Below are 18982 nucleotides of genomic sequence, written 5' to 3' on the forward strand. Positions count from 1 at the left end.
AATAGCAGGATTATTAGCTCATTGAGCCTTGACCTCCTGGGCTCAAGTGATCCTCCCACTTCAGCCCCCTGAGTAGTTGGGACCACAGATGTGTGCCACCAAGCCCAGCTAATTTTTAATTTTTTTGTAGAGATGGGGTCTTGCCACATTGCCCACGCTGGTCTCAAACTCCTGGCCTCAAGTGATTCTCGCACCTTGGCCTCCCAAAGTGTTGGGATTACAGGCGTGAGCCACCACACCTCACCTCCTTGTCTTTCTCCTGTCTACTCAGTGACCAAGTTATGACATCTACCTCCTTACTAACTCAAATTCAGCCACTTGAATGCTCTCAATCCATTTTCCATGCTACTGCCAGAGGGATCTTTCTAAAATGTCAGTATGATCCTCAGTCTAAAGCCTAAACCCTTTATTATGGAATTCAAAGTCCTTCATTACCTGGTTCCTGCTGACTTGCTGAACTTATCTTTTGCCATTCTCCTTTTCTAGTCATTCTTCAAGTCATACTGAACAATTTGCACTTCTTTTTTTAGACCTCTGTGGGCATTGCCAAAACTTTTCCACTTTGAGTAGTCTGGATTTCCTGAAATTTGGTAGTTGTATTTTTTTTTTTTTTGTATGTAATTTTAAAAACAGCTTTGTTGGGGCCAGGTGCAGTGGCTCACGCCTGTAATCCCAGCACTTTGGCCGAGGTGGGTGGATCACCTGAGGTCAAGAGTTCAAGATCAGCCTGGCTAAATGGCAGGACCCCATCTCTACTAAAAATACAGGCCTGGCATGGTGGCTCACTTCTGTAATCCCAGCACTTTGGGAGGCCTAGGCAGGCGGATCACCTGAGGTCAGGAGATCGAGACCAGCCTGGCCAACATGGTAAAACCCCATCATTGCACTCTAGCCTGGGCAAGAAGAATGAAACTCTGTCTCCAAAAAAAAAAAAAAAGAAAAAAAAAATTAGCCAGGCATGGTGGTGGGTGCCTATAATTCCAGCTACTCAGGAGGCTGAGGCATGAGAATAGTTTGAACCCAGGAGATGGAGGTTGCAGTGGGCCAAGATTGTGCCACTGCCCTCCAGCCTGGGTGACAAAGTGAGACTCTGTCTCAAAAAATAAAATAAAAAAAATAAATAAAAACAGCTTTGTTGGTATATAAGTAACATATAAGAAATTATGATACATTTAAAGTGTACAATTTGATACATTTTAAAGTATACAATTTGATACATTTTAAAGTATACAATTTGATACATTTTTGACATGTATATACTGTGACACCATCTCCACAGTCAAGATGGTGAACATATCCATCATTTCCAAGTTTCCTCGTGCCCCCTTTGTGAACCGAACCACACATTCCTCCCTGTCCGCCTTCCCCCCATACAACACTGATCTGCTGTCACTGTAAAATAGTAGTTTTATACAAATGTAGTTTGTTTATTCACTCTATGGGCATTTGGGTTATTTTTGGCTATTACATATAAAGCTACTACGAACATTAATATACAAGGCTTTGTATGGACAGTTTTGTATGATCTGTTACTGTCATTTAAAATGCATTTTTCTTTTTTTTTTTCTTGAGACGGAGTCTCGCTCTGTCACCCCCGATGGAGTGCAGCGGCCCAACTTCGGCTTGCTGCAACCTCCGCCTCCCAGGTTCAAGTCATTCTTCTGCCTCAGCCTCTGGAGTAGCTGGGATTACAGGTGCCCACCACCACACCCGGCTAATTTTTTTGTATTTTTAGTAGAGAGGGGTTTTCACCATGTTAGCCAGGCTGGTTTTGAACTCTTGACCTCAAGTGATCTGCCTGCCTTGGCCTCCCAAAGTGCTAGGATTACAGGCGTGAGCCACTGCGCCCAGCCTAAATATGCATTTCTTTAGTTACTAAAGAGTTGAGCATTTGCATTTTCTCTTGTAAATTATCAGTTGGCCATGTAATAGAATAAGGGTAGTGTTTTTAAGTTTTTGAATAAACTCTGTGTCACAGATGTTAATCACTTTGTCATAGTTTGTGGGTTTAATATTTACAGCGTTAACGCTGTCAGAAGTTACCATCCCTCTGTAGATTGGATAAATAAGTTTCTAAAGACTGTTTTTTCTACTATTTCTGTATTTTACTCAAGTCCATTTCACACAGGCTCTTTAAGGCGGCGATAGTTTAATGGCAAAAACGTGATTTGAGAGTGAGTAGAAGATCTAGAACTGCCAGGTTTATTATGGAAACCTGAGCATGTCTCTTAACCTCATTGAACTTCAGTTTCTTTCCTCTATAAATAGGAAATGTATGTTAAATCACTTTACAACTTTATAAACTGAATCACATAAAAGTAACATTGTGGTACGGAACTTTTTAAAAGAAAAGTAAACATCTGGAAATTTCATGTCTGCAATGTAACTAATGTGGCTGCATTTCACATAGGTATTGGGAAATGAGAGAGCAGCGCACCCCTACCTTGAAAGGCAAGCTGGTTCAGAAGGCTGATCAGGAGCAGCAGGACCCTCTGGAATACCTTCAGTCTGATGAGGAGGACGACGAGAAGAGAGGGGCCCAGCGCCGGCTGCAGGAGCAGCGGGAGCGCCTGCACGGAGCCCTCGCGCTCATAGAGCTTGCCAACCTGACTGGGGCGCCACTCCGACAGTAGCTTGGACACTGACTCTTCCACTGTACAAAAGTACTGCCCAGCGTACTTAAAAAGTAGATCCTTGGGCATAAGCTAAGCACCTTATTTGCTTATCATAGGCTGCTATTCTGTAGAAATTTATGAAGAATGTTATTGCCCCAGAATATGGGGTGAGAGAGAACTGCACTTTTTTTATATGGAAATGAATTCGTTGTAAAGTTTAAAATATTTTGTAAATATGGACTGCACAGTACAGGGTAGAAAACTACATATTGTGGGAAGCTAGATTTTGCAAGTTTAATGCATTCATTGGAAGCAGTTCTCACAGGAAGCACTTTCTGAATAAGACACTTGTTTGAAAAACAGAATGGTACAAATAGCCAAAGAAGGTTAAAACAGATTATTTATAAGATCATTTTTAACAATATATATTAGTATGTTTAACAATACTGTAAACACTGAAGCAAGCAAGAAAGTATAAAATATGTAAGATAGATAATTTTAATTGCAAAATACTGTGCCCACTAAGGCTAGAGAAATGGGAGGCTATTTTGGAAGATGTTCTAAGTAATGGACTTAGAAGAAAATAGATATTTGAAGCTCTTGGTAAGATGCACAATAGTTCAGAATTTTTGAAATTGGAGCAAAATCAGTCTTATTCTATCTTTCTGGGGCTTTACAACTCAGTATAATGTTTAAGTTTGAAAAGCACTTGTCATCCCTAGCATGTTAACTTGGGAACTTTTGCACATTTCATATTTCTCATTTGCTGAAATTGAGTGATTAATCTTGCAAAGTCTAGGTAACATAGTAATTGGTAATTTTAAAAATACATATTAAGGGCCCTGTAATGAGATTTGGCACTTGGATTTTTTCTAAAGGGACACCTACAGGGTTGTTTTGTAGTGAAATGTTTTAGATCTTTTGTTAGCAAACACTACATTTTAATTGTACTGCTTGTTTAGAATTATTAGCAAATGGAAGCCTCCATATTTATATTTTCAGTGCATAAAGCCACCTTCTTGCTTTACTTCAGAGTAACATGCCAAGCTATTTTGTGTTCACTAAATTTAGCTATCAGTTAAACACTGCAGAAAATATTAGCTACTCAAATAAGTAGGCTTCTGAAATAGTTTTAACTGCAAGTGTGTTAACTTGTGTGGTGGTTTTAAGCCATTTTTCCAAATAAAGTTATTCAACACCACTTTATGTACTGAAGCATGAACAGAAAAATCAAGAGCTGAGCAGACCACCTCCTTTATGTAGGCAAAACTTCCATCATTTTGGCTTTTGTTCTAAACAGAACTAAATGACATGCATAGCATGGTAATTTACAGATTGCTTAATTGGAGTAAAACTTAGAGTAATAGAGGGAAATATGGGCTCTTCAGTGCCTTTTTAGCTTTTTTGAGTTGAAGAGGTTCCTACAGATGTAGTTTAAACATTACAAAGTAGGCTTCTTTATCCAAAAATCCCAATATGTCATAGTACACAGATAGTTTAAAATATGTAGCCACGGGGAAGGGGAGGCATGTAAATGTCTTGAAGAGGAGAAAAAGTATGAAAGAAGATACGATAGTTACAAATAATGTGTATGACGAGGACATACTTTAAAAATGTAATTCCTCTGTACAGTAAATTACAAATCTTTAGGGATTTTTTTTGTAATAAGAGAATTTATATTTGTAATGGTCTAAGAATTTTGTTTGTAATGTGGTATATAGAATTTTAATTTGGAGCACTTATAAGCTGGTAAGAGAGACTATAGCATCTGAATTATCTTGGTTTATGTTTCAGCATTTCCTCTAGAATTTTTGCTCTCAAATGTGTGATTTAATGAACTAAAAACAACACTCATCAGTTTTGGGAAATTTGAACTTTGATCAACTTAACTAAAGAAGGAAGGGTAGTAAGAATTTTTCAAATACAAATATTTGCCAATTCACAGATGATAACATTTAAGGCCTTCAAAAGTAAGGGTTTTTCCTTGTTTCTCCAGTCAGCTTTTGTCAACTCTAATATAGTTTTTTCATAAACATTTTTTATTTGTATAATTGCAACAGTTTAAGAAATTATCACAACTATTTAGAAACATTTAAAATGTTCTTTTTGATATAAGCTATATACTTGGAAAAATACATTGGTATCTAAAATTTGAGGTGTGTTAAGACTGCTTTTTGTTTTAAAAAATGTGGTTTACATTCAAATTTTTGAAGTGTTTTATGCTTCATATGGCTAAGTTGTAGTTTGGCAGAGTTAACAGCATAAGAATAAACATGCTGTAATTTTAAAAGATGCTTTGAATAAAAATTTATTTTAATTTAAAATTTAAAGTACACAGTCATTCTTAAAGCCTTTATCATTTGTTTTCCTATCAAAAATATAATAACCATGATATAAAAAATTTTAAAAGATAGAAACATCACTTACAGCCTTATGTTCAGCCATCAGTATTATTTCAGTACATGTTTGCATAGTTGTAAGTACAGTGTGGATTCCTTTTTCTTACTTTAATTATGGCCTTTAAGGTTATAGATATTTAACTTCCTCATCTGGTTCATTACTACAGTGTTAAAAAATATACTGCTGTGGATAAGTATTGAACTATTGCCACCCCATTCCCAGGCCTTAAATTAGGGTAATAAGGAAAAGGGATTTCATTTCACTTACATTTAAGACGGGTTGACTCTGGGGTCACCTCCTCAAGAATCCATTTAAAGCCTGTGTACTTTTCTAAGAGTCTAGCAAATTGGTTTTCTTTTTTCATCAGTTATTTTCGGTAGATCTTTAGTTGTGTATTTGCAATGGCAAGGGTCAGTCTGTCTTACCCTTGTGCAGAAGAATATCACAAGCAACTCCTTAGTATGAGTTGCTGTTTAAACAGGGTAAGGATGGGATTTTGGCAGTGAGGTAAGGTCCTGGAAGTATGTATATACAAGCAAACTAAATGCAATTATGATGAAAGTCATCATTAAAACTGACTTTAAAATATTCTTTCTGCAGTCAAAACATTTGGAGACTCACAAGAAAATTGAATGTTCTGAGGAAATTAACCAAAATGACCGGTTTCCTGTTTAACTTGAATATGGATTCATTTTCTCTTTTAAAACGGACTTAACATGTCTTTTCTTTCTTGTTTTGGGTAACTTGGGCACTTCTGGTCTTTTTAATGCTAGCTAATTTTCACGAGTTCTGCTTTAGTTCTTATCAGGGCTGAAAATGTTTCCCAGTTTTCATTCTCCTGGTTGTTTAGTGCCTAAGAGTAGAAAAACAATTATCTGGGCATCTATATAGTTAGGCCCCAACTTTTAACTTGAAATCTTCAGCTTTTCTAAGAAGCTAAAAGTTCATATATATATATATATATATATATATATATATATATATAAAATATACATTATATATTAAATATATAATGTATATTTTTTGAGACGGAGTCTTGCTCTGTCCCCCAGGCTGGAGTGCAGTGGCGCGAATGGGTTCAGCCATTCTTCTGCCTCAGCCTCCCAAGTAGCTGGGACTACAGGCTCCCGCCACCACGCCCGGCTAATTTTTTTGTATTTTTAGTAGAGACGGGGTTTCACCGTGTTAGCCAGGATGGTCTCGATCTGACCTCGTGATCCGCCCGCCTCGGTCTCCCAAAGTGCTGGGATTACATGCGTGAGCCACCGCGCCTGGCCAAAAGTTCCTATTTTTTAAAGACTGACAAGACTAGGCGGTTCTGGGAAGCTGTCCTTCAACTGACCTGACCCGAAGGCAAAGGGCCCTCCGCGAGGAGTGGACCTGCCACAAAGCACCCAGAGGACACCCAAGTCCCAAGGCTTCACCCGCCTTACTCCTAGCCACTCCGCTCCTAGATATTTATTTAAGAGAAATGAAAACACAGGTCCCACAATGCTTCATGGAAGCATTTTTCGTAATGGTCCTAAACGGGAAACAACCAATGGATACACAATTTGTGATACTACTCAACGATTAAACAAATCACATGGTCGAGTCTAAAGCATGGAGTGAAAACCCCTGAGACCACATGCTCATTCATAAATTCTAGAAAGCACCCTGTTTATTTGAAATTCCGGAAAAGGCAAACTTAACCTACAGCAATAGTCATCGATGAGATGCAGGCGTTAACTTCAAAGGGGCAGCAAGGGGAATTTTTGGGGTGATGGAAATGTTCTGTTTTGAGTAGTTACTCGGGTGGATGCCTTTGTCGAAGCTCATCTCAAACTATGGACTGGCAAGATGTGTACACTTCATTGTATGTAAATTATACACTAAACAAAAAAGTTGTAGGGAAAAAAAAAAAACAAGCCCTGAGACTTACTGAAGCGTTTCTCTCCAGGAAAGCCTGGAGGAAGGCAGCGCTTTTCAACTCCCCAGCGCATTGCCGGCCCTGGAGACCGAAGGAGGTGCCTGGAACCAGGGTGAAGTCCAGCGCGCAAGGTCCTCCCGCGCCTGTCTCGGGGCGCTCGCAGGGGGCGGGCCGGGACCTGGGATTGCGCCGGGCTCTTCCTGTTCCTGCCGCGCCCTCTTCCCCGGCCCGGCCGGGCGGGACCAGTGCGCAGCCGGGGCTGGCGGGCAGCGGGGTCCGCGGGGCCGAGGGAGATGACGGCCGGCGGCCAGGCCGAGGCCGAGGGCGCTGGCGGGGAGCCCGGCGCGGCGCGGCTGCCCACGCGGGTGGCCCGGCTGCTGTCGGCGCTCTTCTACGGTACCTGCTCCTTCCTCATCGTGCTGGTTAACAAGGCGCTGCTGACCACCTACGGGTGAGGCTGGGTCCGGGGCCGGGGGGTCTGCGGGAGTGCGGGGCTGTCCCTGTCCTCCGTGCGCTTCAGCGGCGCCCGGGACAGGGCGGGTGGGGACAGGGACCCTCGAGTCTCAGCTGGGCACATTGGCCGAGTTGCCCAGGCGCCCTCCAGAACTCCCTCAGCTTTCTACACTCAGGCCACAACCTGAGAAAGTCGTTCTCCTCTTCCTGAGCGCGCCTGCCCTGCTGCGAGGCGCCCTGTCCTAGGTGGGCTGATGGACCTCAGACAGATGCTTTCACACACCCAGCGAGCTGAAAACAGGGATTCAAATGCCTGCTTCAAAGGACGCAATTCCTTACACAGATTTCCATGTTCAACGGTGAGGTACTCCTGAGCCAATAAGTCTGTATTGATTGACTATTCATTCTCAGATGACCAGCGTGTTCATGGAAAATTCGGGAAAAAATTGGAAGTTCATATGAAGTACTTTTTGGATTAGTGTGAAGTAAACCAGCAAATTTGTGCTGCCTCGAACCTATTTGTAAGGACTAGAAAATCCTGCTTAATTCTGCTACCACTGTAGCGGCACTGACAAAATTGTGGATTTAGACCCAGCTCCACCGGTTAACAGCTGTCTCTTTGGACCAGTCTCATAGTCAGCAGTTTTTTGCAGATGCAAAAAAACTGAATGATTACAATCGTGTTAATTACCTTCCAGGGCTCTGCACGAGCTGTTATGCGTGAAGGCTTTTTGTAAACTCTACTGTGTTACAAGAATGTGCCATCAACATTTTAGAGCCCAAAGAGACCTAGAGAGTGTCTTAGCTAGAGAGTATCTTAGAGTATCAGCTTTCTTATTTTATATATATATATATACCGATTCAGCTTATGTGGGCCTCAGTTTTCTCAAATATAAAATACGAAAGCTGAGGCTGGATGAGGTGGTTTGCACCTGTAATCACAGCATTTGGGAGGCCAAGGCAGGCATATATATATTATATATATATAATATATATAATATATATATAAAATATATATATAATATATATAATATATATATAATATATATATAAAATATATAATATATATATAAAATATATATATAAAATATATAATATATATAATATATATATAAAATATATAATATATAAAATATATATAATATATATAAAATATATATTATATAAAATATATAAAATATATTATATATAATATAAAATATATAATATATATTATATATAATATATAAAATATATAATATATATTATATATATTATATAAAATATATATAATATATATTATATATAATATATAATATATATAATATATATAATATATAATATATAATATATATTATATATATGTATTATATATAAAATATATATATAAAATATATATATTATATATAAAATATATATATATAAAATATATATATTATATATAAAATATATATGTTATATATAATATATATTTTATATATGTTATATATAATATATATTTTATATATATATATTTTATATATAATACATATATATAATATATATATATTATATATTATATATAACATATATATATTATATATAATATATATAATATATAACATATATATTATATATAATATATATTATATATATATAAAATATATATATATATAGTGTGTGTGTGTGTGTGTGTGTCTGTGTGTGTATAATTTTTTTTCGAGACAAGGTTTCACTCTGTTGCCCAGGCTGGAGTGTAGTGACACAATCATGGCTCACTGCAGCCTCGACCATCTGGGTTCAAGCAATCCTGCTGCAGCCTCCAGAGAAGCTGGGACCATAGGTGTGCACCACTGCACCGGCAATTTTTTTGATTTTTTGTAGAGGTGGGGTTTCAGTGTGTTTCCAAGGCTGGTCTAGGCCTGCTTTGGCCTCCCAAAGTGCTGTGATTACAGGTGCAAACTATCTCATCCAGCCTCACCTTTCTTATTTTATATTTGAGAAAACAGACCCACATAAGCTCGATTGGCTGTACCTCCAACAGATATTTATTAAGCACCTACTAAATACTGAGCCCATTGCAAGCACCAGGGAAGCCTCTGTGAACAGCACAAAGTCCCTGCTCTGGAGATTCTGCTTCGGTGGTGGAGACAGAAAATAAACAAGTAGGTTCACGAATAAACGAGACACTTTCAGATCTGATGTGAGAGTGCCTGGGCTGGAGTAGCTGTCACAGAGCATTCCAGGTAGAAGTGAGCAGCAAGTGTGCAATGTGCTGAAGTGGGCATGAGCCTGGCTGCTGGAGGAACAGAGAGAAGGTCACTGTGCCTGGGCGGGGAGGTAGGCAGGGAAGGCAGGAGTCAGCTCTTTCTCTCATTTTCGACAGCTTTCACTAAGCACTTGTGATGTACTAGCACTGTTCGAGGAGAACAGTGTTTTCCCACTGTTGGGAAAGAGAAGTGAAGAGAGCAGATCAGAATCCTTAACTTCACGGAGCTGCATCCTTGTGGACCAATAAATGAGCCAGTAACATTTACATTATGTCAGATGTGACCAAGGTGCTGGGGGGAAAATAAACCAGGAAAGGGAGTGAGGGAGAGAGGGAGGGGAGAGTATGCAGTGTGAGCGTGATCAGTGGAGCCTCAGGAGGAGGTGGCATTGGAGCCAAGATGGGAGTGAGGTGGGGACACAAGCCACACTGGGGGGTGGGGGAAGAGCATTCCAGGCCTGGAGGAGTGAAGAGTTTGAATGGGAATGGTACCAGATGGGGTCTGAGAGTAATGGATTGCTGGCCTGTGTGGGGCCTTGGGAGGCCACTGCCAGGGCCCTGGCATCAGCTCTGAATGAGATGGGAGCCACGCAAGGTGTCAGGCAGGGGAATTACATGATCTAAATCACTCTGGCTGCTGTGTTGAGAGCCGATATCTGGGGACCAGGGTAGAAGGATGAGACTGGATAAATAGCTGTAGTTTCATGCTAAGTGCAATTGGAAGTCCCTTGGAAGGTTTTGACATGGGAGTGACCTGACACAATTTGTGTGATTAAAAAGATCTCTCTGGCTGGCAGACGGGTGGAGAACTGACAGTACTGGCAGCAGGGAGAGGGGCTGGAAGCCACTGCAGGGCTGCAGGTAAAGACGGCATGGACTGGGCAGGGCATAGCAGCGGAGGTAAAAGGAAGGGATGGATTTGGGATATTTTTTGGTGATCCTGTGGCCATCAGTATCCTTGGCAAGGTCTCTCCAGTGTGTTGCAGCCTGCTGCTTGGTGTCCATGGGAAACATAGCCCTGCCTCAAGGAAATGAACATGGACATACTGTACCTAAACCTGGAGCATTTGACACGGAAGCTAATGAAGGAAAAAGAAAAGTTAAACACTTACGATAAAAAAAAGAAAAAAGGCCGGGCGCGGTGGCTCACACCTGTAATCCCAGCACTTCGGGAGCCTGAGGCGGGCAGATCATGAGGTCAGGAGTTCGAGACCAACCTGGCCAGCATGGTGAAACCCTGTCTCTACTAAAAATACAAAAAAAAATTAGCTGGGCATGATGGTGCACGCCTATAATCCCAGCTACTTAGGAGGCTGAGTCAGGAGAATCACTTGAACCCAGGACGCAGCGGTTGCAGTGAGCTGAGATCACACCACTGCACTCCAGCCTGGGTGATAGAGCGAGACTCAGTCTTAAAAAAAAAAAAAGAAAAAATACCAGAAAATGAATGCTATTGATGGGCTTGTTTGGGAGTGGGCAGTCATTATGTCAATGGTGGTTGAAGGTAAGTCTTCATTTTGTGCACTTGAGTGAGCAGGGTGCTGACTGGCCATGGCAGTCAACACCTCCAAAACCCAAGTCCTCTTACTGGAAGCAGGCACCAGCAAACCATGGTCAATGCTTTGAAGATGAAGGGCAGTGTTCAACCAGGAAGAATTATGATATAAGACACCTCCTAAGAAAGACTCTAAGGACCGGGCACGGTGGCTCACGCTTATAATCCCAGCACTTTGGGAGGCTGAGGTGGGTGGATCACCTGAGGTCAGGAGTTTGAGACCAGCCTGGCCAACATGGTGAAACACCATCTCTACTAAAAATACAAATATTAGCTGGGTGTGGTGGTGGGCGCCTGCAATACCAGCTACTCGGGAGGCTGAGGCAGAGAATCGCTTGAAGCTGGGAGGCGGAGGTTGTGGTGAGCTGAGATCATGCCATTGTACTCCAGCCTGGGTGACAGAGTGAGACTGAAAAAAAAAAAAAGTCTCTAGCCTTTCTATCTTTAAATTATTGAGTTTCATGATTGAAGGAGAAAATGGAGTTCTTGCCTTAGGAAGGCCAAAACCCTCATAATCCTTTTAAATAAACATTCCACATTTCTGTAATGCAATATACAGTTGGAGAACCCTGTTCACATAACATTGTTCATTCTTTCCTCTCAAAATGCTTTAAGCACACATTATTGAGGGGAGGAGGACTGGGGTGATGTGGTTACAACAATAAACCATAGAAATCGGATCCAAGCATGAGCTGTCTGAGGATAGAATGTTGTGTTGTAGGATAGAAGAAAGGACCTTTTGGTAGTTACCTAATTCGCAGGGTCATGGGAATGTAGCTCAGGGGATGCTTTTTCCTTTTTCATTTTGGGCAGATTGTTTCTGTCAGGGTACAAAATGAGTGGGTGATCTTAGTGATTTGTTAGTTTTATAATTCATTGTAATGCCAGATTTACCTGGTTGGACAGAGGGGCCTTTGAAGGCTGTGAACTGTGAGAACCTATTGGGGCGAGAGGGGGAAATAAGGGCATTTCAGAGTTTGTGGCCAGTTGGTTATGTCTTTTTTTTTTTTTTTTTTTTTCTTTTTTTGAGACAGGGTCTCACTTTGTCACCCAGGCTGAAGTGCAGTGGCGCCATCACAGCTCACTTCAGCCTCTACCTCCTGGGCTCAAGTGATCTTGCCACCTCAGCCTCCTGAGTAGCTGAGACTACAGGAGTGTACCACCACACCCTGCTAATTTTTGCAATTTTTTTTTTTTTTTGTAGAGAGGGGTTCATGTTGCCTGGGCTGGTCTCGACCTCCTGGGCTCAAGCAATCCATCCGCCTTGGCCCCTTGAAGGGCTGAGATTACAGGTGTGGGCCCCCGCGACTGGCTTGGTTATACTCTTGGTCCTTTGGGATCAAGTTCATAAGGGTCATACAGTTTTTCTGGAGTTGTGCAGTTTTTTCTCTTCTTTCTTTTGAGACTGGGTCTTGTTCTGTTGCCCAGGCTGGACTGCGGTGGCATGATCAAGGCTCACAGCAACCTCTACCTCCTGGGCTCAGGTGATCCTCTCGCCTCAGCCTCCTGAGTAGCTGAGACTACAGGTGTGCACCACCACTCCTGGATCATTTTTGAATTAAAATTTTTTTTTTTGAATTTTTAATTTTTGTAGAGACGAGGTTTTGTTCTATTGCCCAGGTTGATCTCAAATGACTGAATCAAGTGATCCTCCTGCCTCAGCCTCCCAAAGTGCTGAGATTACTAGTGTGAGCCACCACACCAAGCTGGTCTTTTCTGCTTTAACATTATATAATATTGTACTACTAGTCTATGACATGGAAGAATTTGCTAATGATGCTTAATAAAAATATCTAACTTTACTGTATTCATTTCAACAAATATTTGCTACATATGTTTAGTATGCATCCAAAGGCTTTGAGGTTTTGTTTGTTTGTTTTGTTTTGTTTTTTTGAGACAGGGTCTTACTCTGTCACCGAGGCTGGAGTGCAGTGGTGCAATCTCGGCTCACTGGAACCTCTGCTGGCTCAGACAATCCTCCAAAGTCAGCCTCCTGTGTAGCTGGGACTGCAGTGCACGCCACTATGCCCAGCTTTTTTTTTTTTTTTTTTTTTTAGAGATAGAGTCTCAATATGTTTTTCAGGCTGGTCTCGAACTCCTGGGCTCAAGTGGTCCACCTGGCTTGGCCTCCTAAAGTGCTGGCATTACAGGCATGAGCCATTGCGCCTGGTCTAGACACAGTAATTTCCAAACCTGCCCAGTAGTCTCAATCACTTGGAGAGGTTTTTTCAATAAAAGGTACTGAATTGGAATCCTCAGTGGTGGGAACTGGAATTCTGTATCCCAAACCACAAGCAACTCCTAATGTGCTCTTACTTTAATGAAAACCTGACTCTCCTGAAGATGTTGCTTCCTTCACTCCCCTTGATGGAGCTGCATCTTTGCCTCACCCACCAGGCCTGGGCCAGGAGATGGGATTGGGTCCTCCTAGCTCCCAGCTGCTCATGCTCTGTTGAGACTCTGGATGTGCCATCCTTTCTGTCCCCTGTGGAATGCTGCCTGAGCTTCTGGTGACTGATTATCTAAGTCTTAGCCTTCCTCTCCACCTAGCTCAGGTCACCCTTCCTGTGGCTTCAGGGCCCACACGCTGAAGTGTCACAGTCTACTCTGGTCTCCAGCAAACTCTCCTGAACCTTGCTTCCCATGACTGCTGCCAGGACCCTCTCCATATAAGTGTCAAAGTCAAAATAACAATGTGGAGACAAGGCTGTAAATTTAATGTTTTATTTGGGAAGAATTGCCATGTGAGTCACACATACAATCTGGGTGGTCTTTGGTATGTCTGAAGAACAAAGAGAAGGTTCGAGGTTTTGCTAAAAAAGAAGAAATGTTACATACTGTGCTGGGAGAAAGTTTATTGGCACTGTCAGGGTTTGGGGAGCTGGCAAGCAATGACTGGTGAGCAAAGGTGGTGGGCAAAATTAGTCCTGGAGTTGCAGCAAGTGGTCTCAGAAGCTAGAGATAAAACTGGTTTCAGGTTACAACAAGCAGTTCCAGCAGTTGGGCTTGCAGAGAATTACATTCTCGGAGCCACATTTTGTACCCTGAATGCTTTTCCTCCCTGGCTACTGTTTTAGTTTGGTATGACAAGAGTGGCCCATTTCGGATGATCAACAGCGAGTAACCGCACCTCTCTGAGATCTCCCCTGCAGGCTGTCCACACTTGGCCTCCCCAGGCCTCCTCCTCAGTGCCTTCTCACTGCTGTGACTGTGCCTCCTGGCATTGTTTCCCTGCTTGGTCCACTGAAAACCACTCTAGGAGGGACACGTGAGACTCCTTTCTTCTCACCTTGGCATGTACTTGTCTTCTGCTTGCTTCTTTCAGCACTTGAGCAGCTCTGAGTGTTGTGAGCCAAAAACCACATCTGGCTGGCTAGTTTACTTTTAAATTATTGACCCCATGGCCGGGCGCAGTGGTTCACACCTATAATCCTAGCACTTTGGGAGGCCGAGGCAGGTGGATCACTTGAGGTCAGGATTTCGAGACCATCCTGGTCAGCCAACATGGTGAAACCCCGTTGCTACTAAAAATACAAAAATTAGCTGGGCCTGGTAATCCCAGCTACTCAGGAGTGCAGTGGCGTGATCTCGGCTCACTGCAACCTCTGCTTCCTGGGTCCAAGCGATTCTCCTGCCCCAGCCTCCTGAGTAGCTGGGATCATGGGCGCCCACCAACACTCCTAGCTTGCTTATTTATTTATTTATTTATTTATTTATTTTGAGTCAGAGTCTCTCTCTGCTGCCCAGGCTGGAGTGCAATGGCGCAATCTCGGCTCACTGCAATCACCACCTCCTGTGTTCAAGAAATTCTCCTTCCTTAGCCTCCCGAGTAGCTGGGATTACATGCACCCGCCACCACGCCTGGCTAATTTTTATATATTTTTTTAGTAGAGACGAGGTTTCACCATATTGGCCAGGCTGGTCTCTTGGCCAGGGTGGTCTCGAACTCCTGACCTCATGATCGACCCGCCTTGGCCTCCCAAAGTGCTGAGATTACCGGCGTGAGCCACTGTGCCCAGCCAATTTTTGTATTTTTTTTTTTTTTTTTTTGAGACAGAGTCTCACTCTGTCACCTGGGCTGGAATGCAGTGGCTCGATCTCGGCTCACTGCAACCTCCACCTCCCGGGTTCAAGCAGTTCTCCTGCCTCAGCCTCCCAAGTAGCTGGGATTACAGGCACCTGCCACTATGCCCAGCTAATTTTTTGTATTTTTAGTAGAGATGGGGTTTCACCATGTTGGTCAGGCTGATCTCGAACTCCTGACCTTGTGATTCGCCTGCCTCAGCCTCCCAAAGTGCTGGGATTACAGGCATGGGCCACTGTGCCTGGCCAATTTTTGCATTTTTAGTAGAGATGGGGTCTCACCATGTTGGCCAGGCTGGTTTTGAACTCCTGACCTCAAGTGATCCACCTGCCTCGGCCTCCCAAAGTGCTGGGATTTCAGGAGTGAGCCACCGCACCTGACTCCCCAGCTAATTTTTGTATTTTTAGTAGAGACGGGGTTTTGCCATGTTGGCCAGGCTGGTCACGAACTCCTGACCTCAAGTGATCCACCTGCCTCGGCCTCTCAAAGTGCTGCGATTACAGGCGATTACTGCGATTACCACACCCAGCCAGAATCAGAAGACTCTTGAAGGAGTTCTGTCCACATGATCTTCACTTCCTCATGTTCACATCTACAAGAACTCAGTTAAAAGATTGGGGATACAGAAATGAGCAAAGAAGACAATAATAATTCCCACTACCTAGAATCAATACTTTTTTTTTTTTCTTTTTTTTCAGATGGAGCTTTGCTTTTGTTTCCCAGGCTGGAGTGCAATGGCATGATCTTGGCTCACAGCAACCTCCACCTCCTGTGTTCAGGTGATTCTCTTGCCTCAGCCTCCTGAGTAGCTGGGATTACAGGCATGAGCCACCATGCCCAGCTAATTTTTGTATTTTTAGTAGAGATGGGGTTTCATCATGTTGGCCAGTCTGGTTTCGAACTCCTAACATCAGGTGATCCACCCGCCTTGGCCTCCCAAAGTGCTAGGATTACAGGCGTGAGCCACTGCGCCCAGCTGTCAGTACCTTTTTTAAGAAAAGTTATTCTGTTGTGATTACTATAAAGAATTCAGGTGGGCAGATCACCTGAAGTCAAGAGTTCGAGACTAGCCTGGCCACCATGGCGAAACCCCATTGCTACTAAAAATACAAAAATAAGCTGGGCATGGTGGTGGGCCCCTGTAATCCCAGCTACTTGGGAGGCTGAGGCAGGAGAATTCCTTGAACCCGGGAGGCAGAGGTTGCAGTGAGCTGAGATTGAGCCACTGCACTCCAGCCTGGGCAACAGAGTGAGATTCCATCTCAAAAAAAAAAAAAAAAGAGAGAAAGAATTCAAACAAAATAGAAATATTAGGGTGAAATTTAAAAAACATTTACTATAATGAACATGAGGCAACAATTTCAGACATCTTTTTGGATGGATGGATATAGATAAATAGGTGGAGACATAGAAACATAAATGAATTACTTTTTTTTTTTTGAGACAGAGTGTTGCTCTGTCGCCCAGGCTGGAGTGCAGTGGCGCGATCTCGGCTCACTGCAAGCTCTGCCTCCTGGGTTCACACCATTCTCCTGCCTCAACCTCCCAAGTAGCTGGGACTACAGGCACCTGCCACCACGCTCGGCTAATTTTTTTGTATTTTTTTAGTAGAGACGAGGTTTCACCATGTTAGCCAGGATGGTCTCGATCTCCTGACCTCGTGATCCACCCGCTGTGGCCTTCCAAAGTGCTGGGATTACAGATGTGTGCCACCGCGCCCGGCCTACTTTTTTTTTGAGACGGAGTCTTGCTTTATGCCAGGCTGGAGTGCAGTGGCACGATTTTGACTCACTGCAACCTCTGCCTCCCAGGTTCAAGCGATTCTCCTGCGTCAGCCTCCCAAGTAGCTGGGACTACAGGCGCACGCCACTACGCCCAGCTAATTTTTGTGTTTTTAGTAGAGACGGGGTTTCACCATGTTGGCCAGGATGGTCTCTATCTCTTGACTTCGTGATCCGCCCGCCTCGGCCTCCCAAAGTGCTGGGATTACAGGCGTGCGTGAGCCACCACGCCCGGCTAATGAATTATTTTTTATAAAAATGGATTCATATTATAGAAGCTATTCATTTATAAATTATTTTCTTTAATCCAAAAAGGAGTTGGAAATGGGGCCTTTGATTTAATTATTTAATTTTATGAGGATTACTTAGATTCCTCCTCTCCCAAACTTTTTATTTTGAAAAGTTTCAAGCATACTGAAAACGGGAAAGCAAAGGAGGAGTGAACAGGGCAGGCACAGTGCTGGGATTCCCCTCCAGCCTTTGAAAGTAAGTTGCAAGCATCACAGCACTGCACTCCGAAATACTTCAGCTTGCCTCTCCTGAGATCTTAGGATATTCTCCTACATTGTATCATTTGACTTTTAACAAACTTAACAATAACTTCCTAAAATAATCTACTACCAAATCTATACTCATCCGGTCCCCCTAAAGCGAAGAAGCTGAGGGAAAATTAATATAGAGAGCTTATTTGGGCTGAGGTTGAAGATTGCAGCCTGGGACACTTGAAACACTTCCGGATTTCCTTGAGGAGTGCTCAGGAGAACAAAACAGAGGCTCAAGTTTTTTTTTGTTTTTTTTTTTTTTTTTTTTTTTTTTTTGAGAGTCTTGCTCTTGTCGGCCAGGCTAGAGTGCAGTGGCATGATCTCGGCTCACTGCAACCTCCGCCTCCTGGGTTCAAGCAATTCTGCTGCCTCAGCCTCCCGAATAGCTGGGATTACAGGCACCCGCCACCATACCCGGCTAATTTTTGTATTTTCAGTAGAGATGGGGTTTTGCGATGTTGGCCAGGCTGGTCTCGAACTCCTGACCTCGTGATCTGCCCGACTTGGCCTCCCAAAGTGCTGGAATTACAGGTGTGAGCTACCACTCCCGGCTGAGAGGCTCAAGTTTTTAAAGAAAAAAAGGACATATCAGGGGAAGGGTGATTACAAAAGTGGTTTGTCAGGAATTCTCATTGGGTTAGTGATTGGTTACACATTGTTGAACTATAGGGTGTATGGCATTTTATGGCTACTTGGTATCGTTCTAGCTCCCACATAGCAAGTGGCTTTAAGAGGTAATTATTGGGCCGGGGGTGGTGGCTAATGCCTGTAATTTCAGCACTTGGGAGGTCGAGGCGGGTGGATCACCTGAGGTCAGAAGTTCAAGACCAGCTTGGTCAACATGGTGAAACCCCATCTCTACTAAATATACAAAAGTTAGCCAGGCTTGGTGGTGGGTGCCTGTAATCCCAGCTATTTGGAAGACTGAGGCAGGAGAATCGCTTGAACCCAGGAGGCAGAGGTTGCAGTGAGCCAAGATCGTGCTATTGCATTCTAGCCTGGGCAAGAGCGAAACTCTGTCTCAAAAAAAAAAAAAAAAAAAAAAAAAAGCCCGGGCGTGGTGACTCACGCCTGTAATCCCAGCACTTTGGGAGGCGGAGGCGGGCGGATCACATGAGGTCAGGAGTTCCAGACCAGCCTGGCTAACATGGTGAAACCTCGTTTCTACTAAAAATACAAAAAATTAGCCAGGCGTGGTGGCGCGTGCCTGTAATCCCAGCTACTCTGGAGGCTGAGGCAGGAGAATTGCTTGAACCTGGGAGGCGAAGGTTGCAGTGAGTGGAGATCATGCCACTGCACTCTAGCCTGGGCAACAGAGTGAGATTCCTTCTCAGAAAAAAAAAAATAATAATAATTATTTAGCTCAAAGAGGAGTGATATGACTGCTGTTACATTCCAGGGCCTCTCTGGGCCTGA

At 43.0% G+C, this 18982-nt stretch overlaps 2 protein-coding genes across 8 annotated transcripts in view; both read left to right on the plus strand.

Moving 5' to 3' along the window:
- The window catches only part of ZNF367 (zinc finger protein 367), a 30730-nt gene extending 25791 nt beyond the window's left edge, over window positions 1–4939 (plus strand). For both annotated transcript variants that reach the window (XM_055271807.2, XM_055271808.2), the window contains exon 5: window positions 2411–4939. In XM_055271807.2, the coding sequence (XP_055127782.1) occupies window positions 2411–2633 (223 nt within the window). In that variant the 3' untranslated portion in view covers window positions 2634–4939. The remainder of the gene's footprint in view (window positions 1–2410) is intronic.
- Window positions 4940–7140: 2201 nt separating this feature from the next.
- Window positions 7141–18982, plus strand: part of SLC35D2 (solute carrier family 35 member D2) — a 71485-nt gene continuing 59643 nt past the window's right edge. For 3 of the 6 annotated variants that reach the window (XR_008656589.1, XM_055271809.2, XM_055271812.2), the window contains exon 1: window positions 7141–7375. Coding sequence is in view for 5 of the 6 variants with exons in the window: in XM_055271809.2 (XP_055127784.1) it covers window positions 7218–7375 (158 nt within the window). In the remaining variant the exon portion in view is untranslated. The remainder of the gene's footprint in view (window positions 7376–18982) is intronic. The other 3 variants (XM_063636899.1, XM_055271810.2, XM_063636900.1) reach the window with 1 other exon arrangement.

The sequence above is a fragment of the Symphalangus syndactylus genome, chromosome 3, assembly GCF_028878055.3.
Source record: "Symphalangus syndactylus isolate Jambi chromosome 3, NHGRI_mSymSyn1-v2.1_pri, whole genome shotgun sequence".
NCBI lineage: Eukaryota > Metazoa > Chordata > Mammalia > Primates > Hylobatidae > Symphalangus > Symphalangus syndactylus.